The following is a 17,278-nucleotide window of genomic DNA, read 5'->3' on the forward strand; positions in this document are numbered from 1 at the left end:
AGTGACTGAACTGAACTGAACTTTATCTAAACTGGAGTGCTACATTCAACAGAATCAAAAAGTATGGCAGAAGTTTAGTTGGGCAGCAGGTAGAAAGAGCCCATACTGCAGGCTGGAAAGCTAATTAATGTTACAAGTCGGCAAAATTCTTGGTCAAACTGTCACCCCGCTGAACCTTGGGAGACAGACCAAATGTTAACTAAGTCTGCAGCAGTAGAATTGTTACAAATGATTCAGAATGTTAAACACTATTTGGCTTCTCCTTGCTGTACTTAGCCACAAGGAACAGACTTGGGCTGGCCAGCTGCAAGCTGAGATGGAAGAAAACAGAGCTTTTCTAAGAAAATCTTTGTGAATTACTGTCTAATTGGACTGAGAATCCTGTGATTTTGAGGTTTGCAGGTTTGCAAAAGCCAAGGAAGGCTCTGGCTACAATACCACGGAAGATGGAACTGGTGCCCTGTCATACACTAGTACCAGTATACCAGCAGTGATGGGATTAAGAGTATTTTAGATGGTCTGAAAGGAGTCATCAGTAAGTTCAGAGGAGGGAGATAAAGAGGCCAGAGGTCAATAAATAAGACAGCCTTCAGGTTCAAAACTATGTCAAGACATGACTTTTGACTATAGTTGTTCATGGAACTGACAAGAAACAGACTGAAAGCATACTAAATTTTTGAGGGGATGGAACTGCTAAAGATACACCAGGATGCCATGTATAGACTGGACAGTTTTTAAAGCAATTTCCACATCTCTAATCAGCACCAGAAGGAAGCAGGCATGGGAGCGTTTGAACCCAGGCAGAAGATCACATTGCTTACTGCCTTTCTCAGATATGGCCATGAAGGCCTGTCAACTGGGGAGCTGCCCTCACAGAAGGAAATCTGGGCTTATCAGACGGGACAACTGAAGAATGTCCTTCAGTACTAGGGCAGAAAATATTCATGATTTCTACCAAGCAGTTCTAATGAGGTGGATGAAACTGGAGCCTATTATACAGAGTGAAGTAAGCCAGAAAGAAAAACACCAATACAGTATACTAATGCATATATATGGAATTTAGAAAGATGGCAACAATAACCCTGTATGCGAGATAGCAGAAGAGACACAGATGTATAGAACAGTCTTGTGGACTCTGGGAGAGGGAGAGGGTGGGATGATTTGGGGGAATGTCATGGAAACATGTATAATATCATATAAGACACGAATCTCCAGTCCAGGTTTGATACAGGATCCTTGGGACTGGTGCACTGGGATGACCTGAAGGGATGGTACGGAGAGGGAGGCGGGAGGGGGGTTCAAGATGGGGAACATGTGTACGCCCGTGTCAGATTCATGTTGATGTGTGGCAGAGCCAATACAATATTGTAAAGTAATTAGCCTCCAATTAAAAAATAAATTTAAATGTTAAAAAAGTTATAATACTCATCTTATTTTTAAACCATTTTAAACAAAGACTTTATACCACTCTTTAGTTTATAGCATCAGTCCACAGAAAGCCACAACTGGGCCTTCTAAAAAGGAAGGAGCATCAACCCTAAGTCACGGTACAGTAGGACGGGGTAACTAGATGGGGCGTGGGTTATCTCTCTCAGATAAAGGCTGAGCTCTGTATGAGGCAAGAAGAGTGATCAAATGGGACAGACTGAGACAGAGACTACTAGTTGCTCCCCACTATCTCACCTACTCTTATTTCCAACAGAGCTCTTCATTTACAAATGGGGACAAAGCCACTCAAAATAAAGGTGACCTTTCTTAGCCTTTCTTTCTGCCAAGTGCAGACACAGGACTAGGTTCTGACCAACTGGATATAAACAGAGTAGCATGTGTGACTTTCAGAAAGCATTTAAAGAGAAGGAACACATACTCTTCTTTGCCTCTCACATTCCTACAGACTAGAATGCACATCTGATGTCTGGAGCTCAGTCTTAGACCATGAGATGGAAGCTTTATCCTGCCTGCATCCCTGATATCCCAGAGCCTTATAAAGACCTACTTCCTAGCTCTGGACTTCATGTACATGACTGAAAAATAAACTACTTTCTTTATGCCATTGTTTCTTTTCTGTCACTCACAGACAAGCTGAACCATGACTTTTACAGACATAAATATCCATGTTGTTTTTGTTCCAGTTATGATAGTGTTAGGCACAAAACAGATAAGTAAAAAAACTGAACCATTTAATTAACATTATTAGAATCAGATGGAAGACTGAAACCCAGTAGAAATTGAAGATCTAGTCCTATAACGAATTAAGTCACTATGGGATTTCAACAAGTCTTTTTAACCATGTGAATCTTGACGTTCATCCTATAGTGCAGATTGAAAACACCTAACCTACATACTTGCCTAGGTTTCTGTAACACCATTACGACAATGTGTGAGCCTTACGAAATAAAAGAAGCACCTGAAAGGAAAAATGCTTACTATTAGTATATGACTTTACAGCCAATAATGTTTACAAGAAAACACTTAGGTAGAGAACACATACAAAGGGTTGAAGGAAGGTAACATCTCAGTTTCTACAAGAAATATTATATTACAATCATATTACAAAAGAAGGTGGGAAGAGGTTAGGGGTGATGAGACTTTTCTCTTAACTGGGCTAGAAGGAAAATAGCTAAATCAATAGAAAAGTTAATTACCTTCAAACCAATGAATCAAGTTTGGGATAACCCAAGAGTAAAACGGTATTTACTATATGATGTAAAAATCTTCCAAATATAAATATAATATCATGTTCAAAAAAAATTTAAAAATGAAAAAATTTAAAAGGAGAGAAGGGAGAAAAGCAGAACTTTACTACCTCTGAAAAAAATTTGACAAAATATAAAAGTGTGAAAAAGACCCTAGGGTCTCCTCAAAATAACAATCGAGTTAAAGATATTAAAGATGATGATAAAGAGACAGAAAATATATTTGAGGGAAGTGTTTTGCCTAAGTTATTTTGGAGGTGGGTATTCAGTGAACAGAAACACATCTGGGAAGGCATCTGGAATAAAACTTAATTACCGAATCCTTCTTGAATCATTCTTCTTCTTCTTTTTATTTTTGGGCCACTTTCTTTTCTTCTATTGTGACAAATATTGCTAGTTGCCAAGCCACTAGGAATAAAACAAGATGGAGGTGGGAGGGGATGGAATGAAATACAAGTTTAATATTAATTTGCCTTTTATCAGATTGTGCTCCAGTATGAGCACATGAAAGGAAGAAAAAGAACTCAGCATGCTAAAAAGACAGCATTACTTTTTTGCAGATAGATGGATAAAGTGAGGCATAGGACAGACTGGACATGGTAATTCCATGACTCACTTAGAGAAATCAGCCTGCCCGGGTGACCCCGGCTTTGTGCCCTTGTGACCCTTTGCTGTCTGAGTGTAGAGTGGAGAGATCAGAGGTCAGAACTTTCTCTGCAAAGCTGCCACTTCACCTCTACTTTGCTTTTGCCACTAGAAGATTCCTCTTTACCCCTGAGTGCTCACTAGTTATTGGTTATTGGCATTTCTCTGGGAAATCTGAGTATAGTAAACTTAGGGGTGTGTGAATGGATGTCACAGGACAAAAGGGACAAATGATAAAGGTAAATTCTGAGACAGCAAATATCATAAAACTACAAGGCAACACAAAGATGCTATCATATGGTGTGACTTACTTTAGGCCCATGCAACTTGCAAGTAAAAATAAACTGGTCATTAATTCACTCAAATTTTATTTACTGAGTAAGGGAGATGAACTTTTTTTTTTCCAAGTCTACTGTGTATCTATAGGACTTTGCTGGTGGCTCAGACGGTAAAAGAATCCACCTGCAAGGGTGGAGACCTGGGTTCGATCCTTGAGTTGGGAAGATCCTCTCAGGGAGGGCGTCATATCACATCTTCTCTTTTAGATTAATTAACTTATTTTAATTGGAGGATAATTACAATATTGTGATGGTTTCTGCCATACATCGACGTGAATCAGCCATAGGTACACATGGGTTCCCCCGTCCTGAACTCCCCTCCCACCTTCCTCCCTACCCCATCTCTCTGGGTTGTCCCAGGGTACTGACTTTGGGTGCCGTGCTTCATGCATCCAACTTGCACTGGTCATCTATTTTACATATGGTAATACCCATTTCAATGCTATTCTCTCAAATCATCCCACCCTTGCCTAGGAGATGAATCTTGTCTCCCATGTTTAAGGTCTACTTAACACAAACCGCAAGGCCATTGGACTTTTAACAAAATAATTTGTGTAAACAGTTAAGTCTTTTAATTCATAAACTATTTCATTTCTTAAGATGCATCTATCAATACGACATTCTTGCTTATTCTGTTCACACATTCAAGTGTGAATCTGAGGACTAAGCAGTTGTTTTACTTAGCATTAGAACACGTGATTGAGAGGAGAACTCTGCATGTTATCATTTTTTAAACATGTATGACCATATATAGTTTTCATTGGGGAGTGACTGTAAACTCAACACAGCTCAAATGGGGAAGGACTCAAAGTTTATATCTAAGGCCCCAAGGTCCTGGGAACCCTAATTACAATCTCCTCATATATCATGGTGAAAAATTCTCTCATTGGGAGGTAACTCTTTAAAATTACACGAGAAAATAAAAGTAAATGATTCAAACATTCTACTTTCTTAAATCCCAGTATTATGTTAAAAAGACAACAGACCAACTAGTAAAGTGACAGGGAATGAAAGTAAATTTACGAGGTATTTACTAAAAATTATTAAAACACCTGAAATTATTAAATCTCTTGAAAACCTGAATTGCATCTCATGCTTTGTTCTATATAGTTTCCTTCCATACTGCTATAAATCCCATCACATCTTTCAAGAAATCATCTTATTCATTTAAATAAAAACATCAAAGGACTATGGTTAATTTTCCAACTACATTAATAAATTTGAATAGAATAATTTCAGTCATATGAGTGTCTGCTCGTGACCAGCTGTTTTAAATTAGTACATTAAGTAATTCAGACACTTTTCTTTGCAAAGGTTGCATGATTTAATAAAGTCCCATATGCCTCCACACGTGCCAACACTTCGAGGTTATCTTCAATCCAGCTGCTGTTATGATAGTAGCTGCCAACTTTCAACCAACTGAAGAGAATAATGAATCAGCTTCAAGTTGGCTCATATGTAAACTTCTACTGCTCCTAGCTAAAACATGGCAATTTCAACTGTAAAGAAAATTAATTAAAAAGACTTCGCCTCTGCTGTCTGAGAAACATGGCCCCACAAATACTGCTGAATGAGGAGTTTCAAAGCGTGCAGCTTCAGGTAAAACCCCATAGTGCGGATTTCACTCTTAAATGCAGTAGGTTGTTTTAAAGATTGGATTTTTTGAAGAAACAGATTCGGAAATGCCTCGTCCCTAATTCATGATTATTTGAGAAGCCGCACACTGCTGGAGAAAAAATGAATTAATGTAACTCTTTATTTGTTAAAGGTTCATTACAGAAAAGGCTTCAGAGGAAACAAGATGCGAATAAAAAGGGCCACACTTACACAGAAGCTAAAAAGCAAGAAGCAAGCACCAGACCTACCATATTGAGTGAGCACCATCATCAAGTATTCAGTATGAGGCACAAAGTAGAGCTGCCTGGTGGCTCAGAGGGTAAAGCATCTGCCTGCAATGCAGGAGACCTGGGTTCGATCCCTGGGTCGGGATGATCCCCTGGAGAAGGAAATGGCAACCCACTCCAGTATTCTTGCCTGGAGAATCCCATGGACAGAGGAGCCTGGCGGGCTACAGTCCCTGGGGTCGCAGAGAGTCGGACATGACTGAGCGATTTCACTCACTCACAAAATAGAGCAACATAGCATCCGATCTCATCACTTCATGGCAAACAGAAGGGAAGTATTTTCTTGGGTTCCAAAATCACTGCAAACAGTGGCTGCAGCCATGAAATTAAAAGATGCTTCCTTCTTGGAAGGAAAGCTATGACAAATCAGGACAGCATATTAAAAAGCAAAGACATCACTTTGCTGACAAAAGGCCATATAGTGAAAGCTATGGTTTTTCCAGTAGTCATGTACAGAGGTGAGAGCTGGATCATAAAGAAGGCTGATCACTGAGGAACTGACACTTTAGAACTGTGGTCCTAGAGAAGACGTGAGAGTCTCTTGGACTGCAAGGAAATCAAACCAGTCAATCAATCCTAAAGGAAATCAAGCCTGAAAATTCATTGGAAGGACTGAAGCTGAAGCTGAAGCTCCAATACTTTGGCCACTGGATGTGAAGAGCTGATTCATTGGAAAAGACCCTGATGCTGGGAAAGATTGAAGGTGGGAGGAGAAGGGGGTGACAGAGGATGAGACAGTTGGATAGCATCACTGACTCAATGGACAAGAGTGTGAACAAACTCTGGGAGACAGTGGAGGACAGGGGAACCCAGTGTGCTCCAGTCCATGGGGTTGCAAAGAGTCAGATACGACTTATAGGCTGAACACCACCACAGGAGCAACATGGCAATATCAGACCTTCTTTCTAAGAATGACAATACTGTATTAGATTTTAATAAACACTGGATGAAACAACTACGTGCTGGATCAGTTACCCAGACTGGGAGTCTATAGAAATCCATGAAACTTTGCTGTTTCCATGAAGCAGGAATTTATTTGGCTTGAAGTTACGTGAGATTTTTATAGGGAAAAATAAGCAAATGTCAGAGCTTAAAATATTTCATTTATTCCTATATGTCCATCATCACTGGAAATGATTCACTGGATAGATGGACTTCTCTGAGAGGACAGAAAAAGTTTTCTACTAAAGAGAAAGTTAGATTAGAGTCTGCACAAGAGTGAACCTGTACTAGTCCAAGGAAGAAGACAAACTGGACAAAACATATAATTTTTTGGTTCTGATGAACTGTCTAAAACTATAAATAGTACAAGAGTTAATTAAAAAAAAAATTTTTAGATCCTAACTGGCTAGACTTGTATTTTCCAATTCCAGTGATTCATAGCACCTGAAACTGAAACTGTGGATGGATGGGTGGGATGGGCTATCTTCTCCAGCAATCTCTAATTCCCTCTTACAGGGACCTCTGATATTTCTAGTGCTGGAAATCCTGGAGATCCCTGGGTAGGTTCTGGAGTCTTCCAGACAGTTTGGGTAATTCTAGAAAAGCTCTGTGGATGCCTCAGAGTAATTCAGAATCCAAAGAAAGAAAAATGAGCTCAGCACTATTTTCTAATTCCTTGGCGTGATCCATCTTTTGACCCCTATTTAGCTCATGGATGCTGCTGAAAGTGTTCAAGAGGCAACAGACTTAAAAGGTCCATCTTTGGAGTAGCATAAAAGGCTAGAACTTGTCAGGAACTTGTTGTCCAGTTAAGCAGCCACAGTACTTCCCAAAAAAACTGAGTTAGCACTTACCCAAATGGAGGCAAAGGAAGCTGTTGATTCCTTTACCTTCATTGAATCACATTAATAAAACTATTTGGAAAGTGCTCTTGTCTATTTTGCACAAAAGGCTATGTCTTCTCTCGGCAAAATCTTGTGCAAACGTATGAACCGTGTGCTTATCTGCTATTGCTACTGCATTACCTGCTACTGCTCTGGTAAGCAAGAGGTAAGAAATTTCACAGATGTAACAATTTATTTGAGGCTTCCTAGGTGGCCCAGTGGTAAAGAATCCTCCTGCCAAAGCAGCAGACTCTGGTTTGATCCCTAGGTCAAGAAGATACCTTCAAAGAGGAAATGGCAACCCACTTTAGTGTTCTTGCCTAGAGAATTCCATGGACAGAGGAGCCTGATAAGCTATAGTCCTTGGGGTCTCAAAAGAGTCAGATATGACCGAGCAACTGAGCACAGCACATATCACAACAATTTATTTGTAATTCTGAAAACAAGATACTCACCCTACTGGTGTGCCCAAACTTGTCTGTACATGAGATAGCTTTACACAGAATAAGCTAGAACAGATGCAAAGGGGGGACACAGGCCAACAACAGACATCTAACATAAAAATCCTTATACTTTAGCTTTGCCCTCTGTTCTCAAGATCAGGAAGTATTAGAGATCCATCATTATTCTGTTTTCTACTTTGAAAGTTGTATATACTTAATGATTATAATTATGAAATCCTAGAATAAGTATACTTTCCATTCACTGATTTGAATATTTGAACAATTAGCTGGATTTGCTTGAATGCAAACCAAGTGTCTTTATTTCTGGTGGTTAGGATAATCAAGAAACGCCTAGAGGTGAAAAAAAAAATTAGACACATAAAGCGAAGATGAGGAAGGAAGGAGAAAGTAAACAGAAGAAAAAGACTCGTATGTAGTCAGGATAAGTGGCTAATTGAAGGTGGAAAAAATAATTGCTTACAATTTGTATAAAGCAATCATATCCACGTAGTACTTGGTACAAAGGTACATAATTATAAACAAGATGGAAATAAAGAGTTGTATTTTAATTAAGAAAAACAACAGAGGAAAAAATTATGGGAAAAAAATTATGGAAAGTAGAAAGACCCATGCCACAAATATGCCAAGATAAATGACATATTCCCCAAGGGGAGAATAGTGCCCTGGACTTGAGAACGTTCCGAATGACCTTGGCCGGCACTATTTCCTGCCTTGTATAATCATAGAAGGCATTCACCCTTGGTGATGATGAGAAGTAGGATTTTTAAGAATATAATTATAGGCTGCAAGTGTTTTCTGTGGAAGCAAAATTATCATTCATGCCTGAGATTGTGTAAATATGCCTTAATTTTGGTCAATGGCAATTTGAACTCTAAAAAAACAGAATCTCAAAACCTTCTTATAAAGCTCCATTCTTCAAGAAAACTACAGGGGTAAGTGTGTAAAAGCAAAGACGTTCCCAGATACTCTTCCAAAAATGCTATTTCGTAGACAATTATCTCTTTTGTAGTGACATGATTTGACCTATCTCCATGTCAGAAACAGTTGACAACTTCAAGAAGCCACATGAAAGGAGATGTAAGCAGAGGAAAGCTAAAGCAGTTTCCATCTACTAGGTCAGGTACAGAAATGATCACAATGCATACTACCTTAGGAAGACTGGCAACCTTACACAAATTACTGGTGTGTGATGCCCAGATGGAAGGTGGATAAAACTGAGAGGAAAGAAGAAACCACATCAAGGGTGTCTAAGGAAAACTTAAAGGCTTTGAAAGCTTCAAAAGTCTCACCTCTCTCTGGTGCCTTTAATTGTGGCTACCATAAGTGCATTTTTGCCACATGCTTTTAAAAGAAAAAAGAAACGGTGATTTTCTTAAGTGCTAACAGACTTACTTGTCTTTCAGAAAATCCACTACTCTTTTGAAGTCAGCCACGCAGTATTCTCTTTTCATTTCCATGAGCACAGCGTCAGAGGCAGACTGAACTGGTATGTGCAGAAAAGCATAGACTCGGGGGTGATGAAGGATTTTTGCCATTTCCTTGAGAAAGATGGAAGGAGAAAACATTAATCATTTTAACAAATCAGAGAAGGGTTTCCCTCAGATCAACTCTCACAAATGCAAGTGAATAAACACAGCTAAAAACAGACCAATCCTCTAGGCTCCTCAGTGAAGTCCACTGACTGCACTCTAGGATGCATCTGGGAGTTTAACATGACCTCCCGAGGATTTAACCGAAGAGCTGCTTTCTCATGGTCATTGCCTCTCTTAGGTGATGAAACAGAGATAAACTCATGTAAATCCTAGAGACTAAAAAGATTTCTGAGTTCTTCAAAAATAAGCACCACTCATCCCTTGCCTCAAGGCAATGTTATAATATTCTGGCCTGTTACATTAGCAGCAGAAACAGCAATATTTAAGGCAAACAGTTGAAGCTGTAGAATCCTGAGTACTTGAATAAAGTTCCCAAATTTACAGCAAGTCAATACTTTTTTTTAAATACTAAAGCAGAAAAATAAATCTGTGACTCACCTATTTCTTTTTCAGCTAGCTACCAAACACTTACTTTTGAGCATGCAAAAGGCACAGTATCAATGAAGCCAAGTAGTTCACCTCTGGTCACCTACTGCTATCTACCTATAAGCTGCAGAGTTTCAAAGAGGAGAAAGAAGGGAAGAGCAGGAAGAGGAATCTGTCTGGCAAAGTTAAAAGAGAGCAGGCTTGAGTGAAATAATTAGGAAATACACAGATTGTTCTAAATTCTTCCAAGGATATGAAGTGGACAGGAAAAAGAATGGTATAAGGAATACTGAGGTAAGGAAACCATTTAAGTGAGCAATAAGAAAAATGTGCCAAACTTATGGCCCAGCAATGGTGGGGGAGGAGGAGGGGGAAGCGGGGAAAAGAGGAAGATGAGAGAGAGTGGACACTAAGGGTCCGAAAGAGATAACAGTGTCAAGAAAGGAACTGCTCTTTAGTAACCTGCATGGGTCCAGTGATTTTAGTTTTCAAAGTACTATACTGTACTCACATCTGCTATCTGATTTTATCATTAGAAAAGCATTCTGAGGGATCTTGAGGACTCAAAGAGCCACCTAATTCCATAGAGGTGACTGCCTCTTCGCTATTCAGGGGTCAGTCATGTATATGTATCACCCATGCCCTTTGCCCCTTCATTTTCTTTCCACTAGTATTTTGACCAAAGTGGAAGGAAAGAATGACAAACTCAAGCTACTTATTTTCTTAGGAGTAGCTTAGTTGGTTTAAAAAAATCCTTCCGATTAAGAAATTCAAATAACCAAATGATATTACTCATGGATATCCTTTACTGACCTTCTCTTCCAGGAATTAATTGGGATATAGGACTGAGCAACTAACACACCCAAACACACTGTGTTAAACATAGATTACTAAATTGGGACTGAAGTTCAAGAATTTATTTGGCAGCAAAATACCTGGCTAACACATTACCTGAAGTTCTCCTTCACAAAACTTACATTTCTTGCCTGGGTATTTAGTCAGAAGGCTCTTCACCTCCTTATTCAAGACTACTATGTATAAGGCTGTGGGAGGCAGGCCTGAACATTTATCATCACTACCGACTCTGAGTAAATACATTGGCCTCCTGCTATGACTCTGCGTCTTTCAGGTTTTTTACACCTGAGTATCAGCATTCTTGAACAGTGTGAAAAAAACAATTATACAAAAATCTCTGTTTTCTAAAGGGGCAGGACTCAGTTTTAGCTAACCTGCAACATACATACTGTGGCAAAAAAAAATGACACCTTTACAAGTAACACAATTTGTGAATCCAAGTTCTACTCTCAATCTCTGTGCACTGGTTTTCTTATCTGAAGAATGAAGACAGTGGTAATTCCCACCTCATAGGGTTACTGGGCTATGGTAAGAATAAGACAACCCAGTAAAGTGCTTATGTGTTAGTATTTAAGACATAAATTATCTAACATTCTTCTTCTTTGGAGAATGTTTAAAATTCATACTAACACATTTTCATATATGTTAATTAAAACATCAATAGGCAGAACTGCTTTTCAACAAGGTAGCTTCCTTAGCTAGTAAGTGAAGGAGTGATAACCTGTACTGATTTGCAAAAAATAAATTTGGAAGGGGTTCCCAGTGAACATGACCTGGGGGCCAGAAGGGGTGCAGTCTCTCTCTATTGGAAACACTCAGGGTGGCCCTTCTACTATAAACAGGATATTTCACTAGATGAAACATCACCCTATTATAGTATGACAATTTTCAAATTAAAATGTTAATAGAAAACAAGCAGGATAAATTTGGTGGGTTTTCTCCCCTTTGGCTCTCAAAGTAAGATTTCCCAACAGTAATTATCTCCAGCTTCATACTACAGACTTTACAACTTCATAAAAGAAGCAACACAAACATAAGCTCACCCCTTGCATAAAGTCTGTACTTCTTTCATTAGAAGAACCACAACTTAACATATATTAACATAACCCAAAGAGACAAAGCAGATTTTTTTTGTATTGTTTTTCCTTCTATCCCTCTTCTCACTTAATACTGTTGGTTACATATAACCTCCAATACTTTGGCCATCTGATGCAAAGAGATGACTCATTGGAAAAGACCCTGATGCTGGGAAAGACTGAGGGCAGGAGGAGAAGGGGACGACAGTGGATGAGATGTTTGGATGGCATCATCGACTCAGTGGACTTGAGTTTGAGCAAACTCCAGGAGATAGTGCAGGACAAGGAAGCCTTGTGTGCTGCAGTCCACGGGGTCACAAAGAATTGGACACAACTGAATGACTGAACAACAAATGAATAACCTTTGGGCTACTTCCCATTTCAAAATTCTTCTCTATTTTTAAGGTTTAGTTTGGAGTTCCAGATTCTCTGGTATAAGGGATGACTTCTTATTCTGTGATGCCTCAGCAACCTGTTCCTGCAATCACCAACATATTTCCTTAAATCTACCAGGCAACGTGGCCGTGCATCTCCCAAACAGAAGGTCCACAAGGGCGGTAATCATGTATTACTCCAGTCTCTGGATTCTACAATGGCTAGGACTATGCCAAGTATATACCACCAAACACATAAACAGAGATTTAAGTCAGAACTACATCCACATACAAAGAGAAAGATTTAAAATATAATTGCTATTTGACAGTAAAACAAACTTTCCATTAGTCCCACTTCGCTAAAGAAGGTAGATAAGCACATATTCAGGCAGGTATACAAGCAGATAATTGGCCTGCCTTAATTGTAGAACTTTGGCCACCTGATACAAACAATCCAGTCACTGGAAAAGACCCTGAGGCTGGGAAAGATTGAAGGCAAAAGGAGAAGAGGGCGGCAGAGGATGAGAGGAGAGTGTGAGGGACAGGGAGTGTCTGCGTGCTACAGTCCATAGTTTGCAAAGAGTCAGACACAACTTAGCAACTGAACAGCAACAATTTTAGAAGCCAAGATCAGATACTTTCTAGGTAACCCCAACATGGGTTATAGCTCTAAAAATCTGCTGGAGCTTTGGATTAAAATCACAGTGTACATTCTTATGGAAGTAATTTACAAATGGTGTGCTCAAGAACAGCAGTCAAGAGCAACCCTAAGCTCTGAGGTGTGTAATAGAGACTGAACACAAGTGACGTCACTCTGCTGACAAAGGTCTGTACATTCAAGGCTATGGTCTCCCCAGTGGTCACGTATGGTTGTGAGAGCTGGACTGTAAAGGCAGAACACCTCCAAACTGCGGCGCTGGAGAAGACTTCTGAAAGTCCCTTGGACAGCAAGGTCAAATCAGTCAATCTTAAGGGAGATCAACCTTGAATATTCACTGAAAGGACTGATGCTGAAGCTGAAGCTCCAGTATTCTGGTCATCTGATGCAAACAGATGACTCATTGGAAAAGTCCCTGATGCTGGGAAAGATCCAGGGCAGAGGAAGAAGAGGGCATCAGGGGATGAGATGGTTAAATGGCATCACCAACTCATGAATTTGGGCAAACTCTGGAGATGGTGAAGGACAGTGAGGCCTGGCGTGCTGCAGTCCATGGAATCACAAAGAGTGGGACACAACTGGGTGACTGAACAACAACAAAACAGGCAAGTGTGTGGGCAGGCATGTGCACACACAGGTGTGTGTTTTGAGGAGCCCTTGTAGCAACTAGCATAGAAATAGTATCTATTAATATTTTAATACAAGTTCATTTTTAATGTAAGGGTGGAAGTATCAAGGCTGCTTAAAATACAAATGTTGACTACTTTGTAGGTAAGGCCCACAGAATGCCTAACAGATCAAGAAAATAGTATTTCTATCTGTTGTTTTCACATGGAGATTTCCTATTACAAGCTGGTAATCATCTCAGTGTTAGATTTTTAATGAACTTAAAAAGCAAAGAAAAAATTAATGAATGAAAACAGGCTTAGTTTTGAAAAATAATTTATATATGGTATATTTTTAAAAGCAATGTTAAGTCTCACTTTTAGTGCCCTGCAATTATCAAATTAGTCATCATTTTCTACCTGGTATTGAATATATATACAGTAGGAGCCAACAAAGTCACTCAGTGTGTGGGAGTATATAATATACATTAATACTTGCATTCAGATGTCCCTGCAATTCATTCACAGTGAAAGCCCTCTCAGATTATAACTTTGTTGGGAAGTATATGCATACTTACAATGCAAAATTTAACATTGCTATTTTTTTTTTTAGCTAACCTAAGATACATGAGCTAACCTAAGAAGCAAGCATACATAATATACATAAGCTAACCTAAGAATACCTTAAAAAAAAAAGAAGAAACTATGCCATTTACCCTTAGGAATTTAAAAATAGCTTATTTGATATATAAATACATACCATACCATTCACTCATAAAAAGTAAGAAATTATTAGTAAATGTTAAGTATATTTACAGGATGGTGCAGAGTCCCTAGAAAATTCTTATCACTCAAAAGTAAACTCCACCCAGCAAACCCACTCCTAGATATACACCCTGAGGAAACCAAAATTGGAAACAACACATGTATCCCATCATATATTGCAGCACTATTTACAATAGCTAGAACACGGAAGCAACCTAGATGCCCATCAACAGATGAGTAGATAAAGAAGCTGTGGTACATATACACAATGGAATATTACTCAGCCATAAAAACACACACATTTGAGTCAGTTCTAATGAGGTGGATGAACCTAGAGCCTATTATACACAGTGAAGTAAGTCAGAAAGAGAAAGATAAATATCATATACTAACGCATATATATGGAATCTAGAAAAATGGTACTGAAGAATTTCCTTACAGGGCAGCAATGGAGAAACAGACATAGAGAATAGACTTATGGACATGGGGAGAGGGGAGGAGAGGGTGAGATGGATGGAGAGAGAAATGTGGAAACTTACATTACCTTATGTAAAATAGATAGCCAATGGGAATTTGCTGCATGACTAAGGAAACTCAAAAAGGGTTATATCTAATAACCTCAGATATGCAGATGACACCATCCTTATGGCAGAAAGTGAAGAGGAACTAAAAAGCCTTTTGATGAAAGTAAAAGAGGAGAGTGAAAAAGTTGGCTTAAAGCTCAACATTCAGAAAACGAAGATCATGGCATCTGGTCCCATCACTTCATGGGAAATAGATGGGGAAACAGTGGAAACAGTGGCTGACTTTATTTTGGGGGGCTCCAAAATCACTGCAGATGGTGACTGCAGCCATGAAATTAAAAGACGCTTACTCCTTGGAAGAAAAGTTATGACCAACCTAGATAGCATATTCAAAAGCAGAGATATTACTTTGCTGACTAAGGTCCGTCTAGTCAAGGCTATGGTTTTTCCAGTGGTCATGTATGGATGTGAGAGTTGGACTGCAAAGAAGGCTGAGCACTGAAGAATTGATGCTTTTGAACTGTGGTGTTGGAGAAGACTCTTGAGAGTCCCTTGGACTGCAAGGAGATCCAACCAGCCCATTCTGAAGGAGATCAGCCCTGGGATTTCTTTGGAAGGAATGACGCTAAAGCTGAAATTCCAGTACTTTGGCCACCTCATGCGAAGAGTTGACTCATTGGAAAAGACTCTGATGCTGGGAGGGATTGGGGGCAGGAAGAAAAGGGGACGACGGAGGATGAGATGGCTGGATGGCATCACCGACTCAATGGACATGAGTTTGGCTGGACTCTGGGATTTGGTGATGGACAGGGAGGCCTGGCATGCTGTGATTCATGGGGTCGCAGAGTCAGACATGACTGAGCACCTGAACTGACCTGACTGATAGCTAATTCATGTTGAGGTTTGACAGAAAACAACAAAATTCTGTAAAGCAATTATCTTTCGATTAAAAAAATAAATTTTAAAAACAAGTAACCTCCATTTGGAGTGGAACTTTCTGTGGCCCATAAAAGTACATTTTTCTGTCCCGTGTTCTAGCTTTGTAACTGATATACATTTCCATTCCAATATGTATTGAAAAGTGGTTAAGAGAAAGGACTCAGCAGCCTGAACAGGCTTAGGCTCTAAATCTAGTTATTCTATTGACTGTTCTTCACTGCAGTCACATTGTTTAAATGTTTCTGAATGTTTGTTTTCTTCATTCATAAAATGACAGTGTATCAGTAGCATGCATCAGGTGATATTGTATATGACCTCAAAACTCTTGGTGGCTTGTAACAACAAAAATGTAACTCTTCCTCATATTACAGGAATGTCATGGATTGGTTGAAGCTTTGCTTAAGTCGCTTTCACTTCCAACCTTAAAATGTGGAAGAGAGGAAAGCAAAGAGAGACACAGAGAATCATCAACTTGAACCATATGCCCAGAAATCGTGCCTGTCACTTCTGCATGCATTTCACTGGCCCCTGCAGGTCTCACAGCTACTCTCAGGTTTAATAGGCAGAGATTCTAACGCGGAGGAGGGAGAGGCAGAGATTCCATCACAGAGAGGGAAACCAGAATGCCTGGCAAGCAATGATACAATCTACCAGAGAAATAATAAAAAATTCCTACACCGAAGAGGGAGGGGTCAGATGAGAGATACATAAAGTACTCAGTGGAGTGCCTGACACAAGTGAGCGCTCCTTCATCAGAGGAGGCTGTTATGCATCCCCATGTTTAGAAAACGCAAAGGAGGTTACTGCCTTCTTTGCATCCCCATCCCAGAGACACAGTTTGCTGTTTAATAAACACTGGTTTTGCTGAGTCATTTTATATACCAAGCATCTGTAACTAGAGCAGAACATACTTTCCACTCTATTCCATGTGACACATGAAACAAAAGTTATCTGAAATTAGCATCATTTGGGATAATCAGATCATAAATAAAGGAGAGTTGAATATTTCTAGACAGATCTCTAACATCCGCCTTCAGATTGGATTCTTTAACTGGGGCTACCAGGGTGGTGCTAGTGGTAAAGAACCTACCAGTCAATGCTAACTATTTATTTACTTCATATTAAAGAGAAGCCAACTGAACTGTCTGAATTGAATGCTCAGTCTAACTAGGTTGAATGTATCAATACTATCCCTATTAAATTGATCAGGTATTGATCCATTCTTTTAGTGTTTGGTAGACATGGTCTTTTTTAAAGGGAAAAGTATATATACTTTTTAAAGTATATACACACACACACACGTATATATATACCTGTTTTTTTTACCATATACTTGTTCATGTTATATAGTGTTTGAAGCACAACAGATTTTGTTGTTTGTTTTCTTCTGTTTTATCTTATTTTAAAATTAGTACAGTAAACCTGACTTTTTTTCTATGTGTTCAGTTTCATGAATTTTAATATATGTGTAGATTTGTGTAACGATCACCACATGCCAGATATAAGAGCTCTCTTTGGATTTCTTGGCCTTAGCAGAGTAGAATAATAATTTTAAAATAAAACAAGCCATTGATAATATTAGTTGAAAATA

General features: G+C 39.1%; 1 protein-coding gene across 8 annotated transcripts in view; it reads right to left on the minus strand.

Annotated features, from left to right (window-relative positions):
* CDKAL1 (CDK5 regulatory subunit associated protein 1 like 1) overlaps positions 1-17,278 on the minus strand; it is a 607,158-nt gene that overhangs the window by 189,481 nt on the left and 400,399 nt on the right. For all 8 annotated transcript variants that reach the window (XM_027959157.3, XM_027959153.3, XM_060403461.1 and 5 more), the window contains one exon: positions 9,266-9,411. In XM_027959157.3, the coding sequence (XP_027814958.1) occupies positions 9,266-9,411 (146 nt within the window). The remainder of the gene's footprint in view (positions 1-9,265; positions 9,412-17,278) is intronic.

The sequence above is a fragment of the Ovis aries genome, chromosome 20, assembly GCF_016772045.2.
Source record: "Ovis aries strain OAR_USU_Benz2616 breed Rambouillet chromosome 20, ARS-UI_Ramb_v3.0, whole genome shotgun sequence".
Lineage (NCBI taxonomy): Eukaryota > Metazoa > Chordata > Mammalia > Artiodactyla > Bovidae > Ovis > Ovis aries.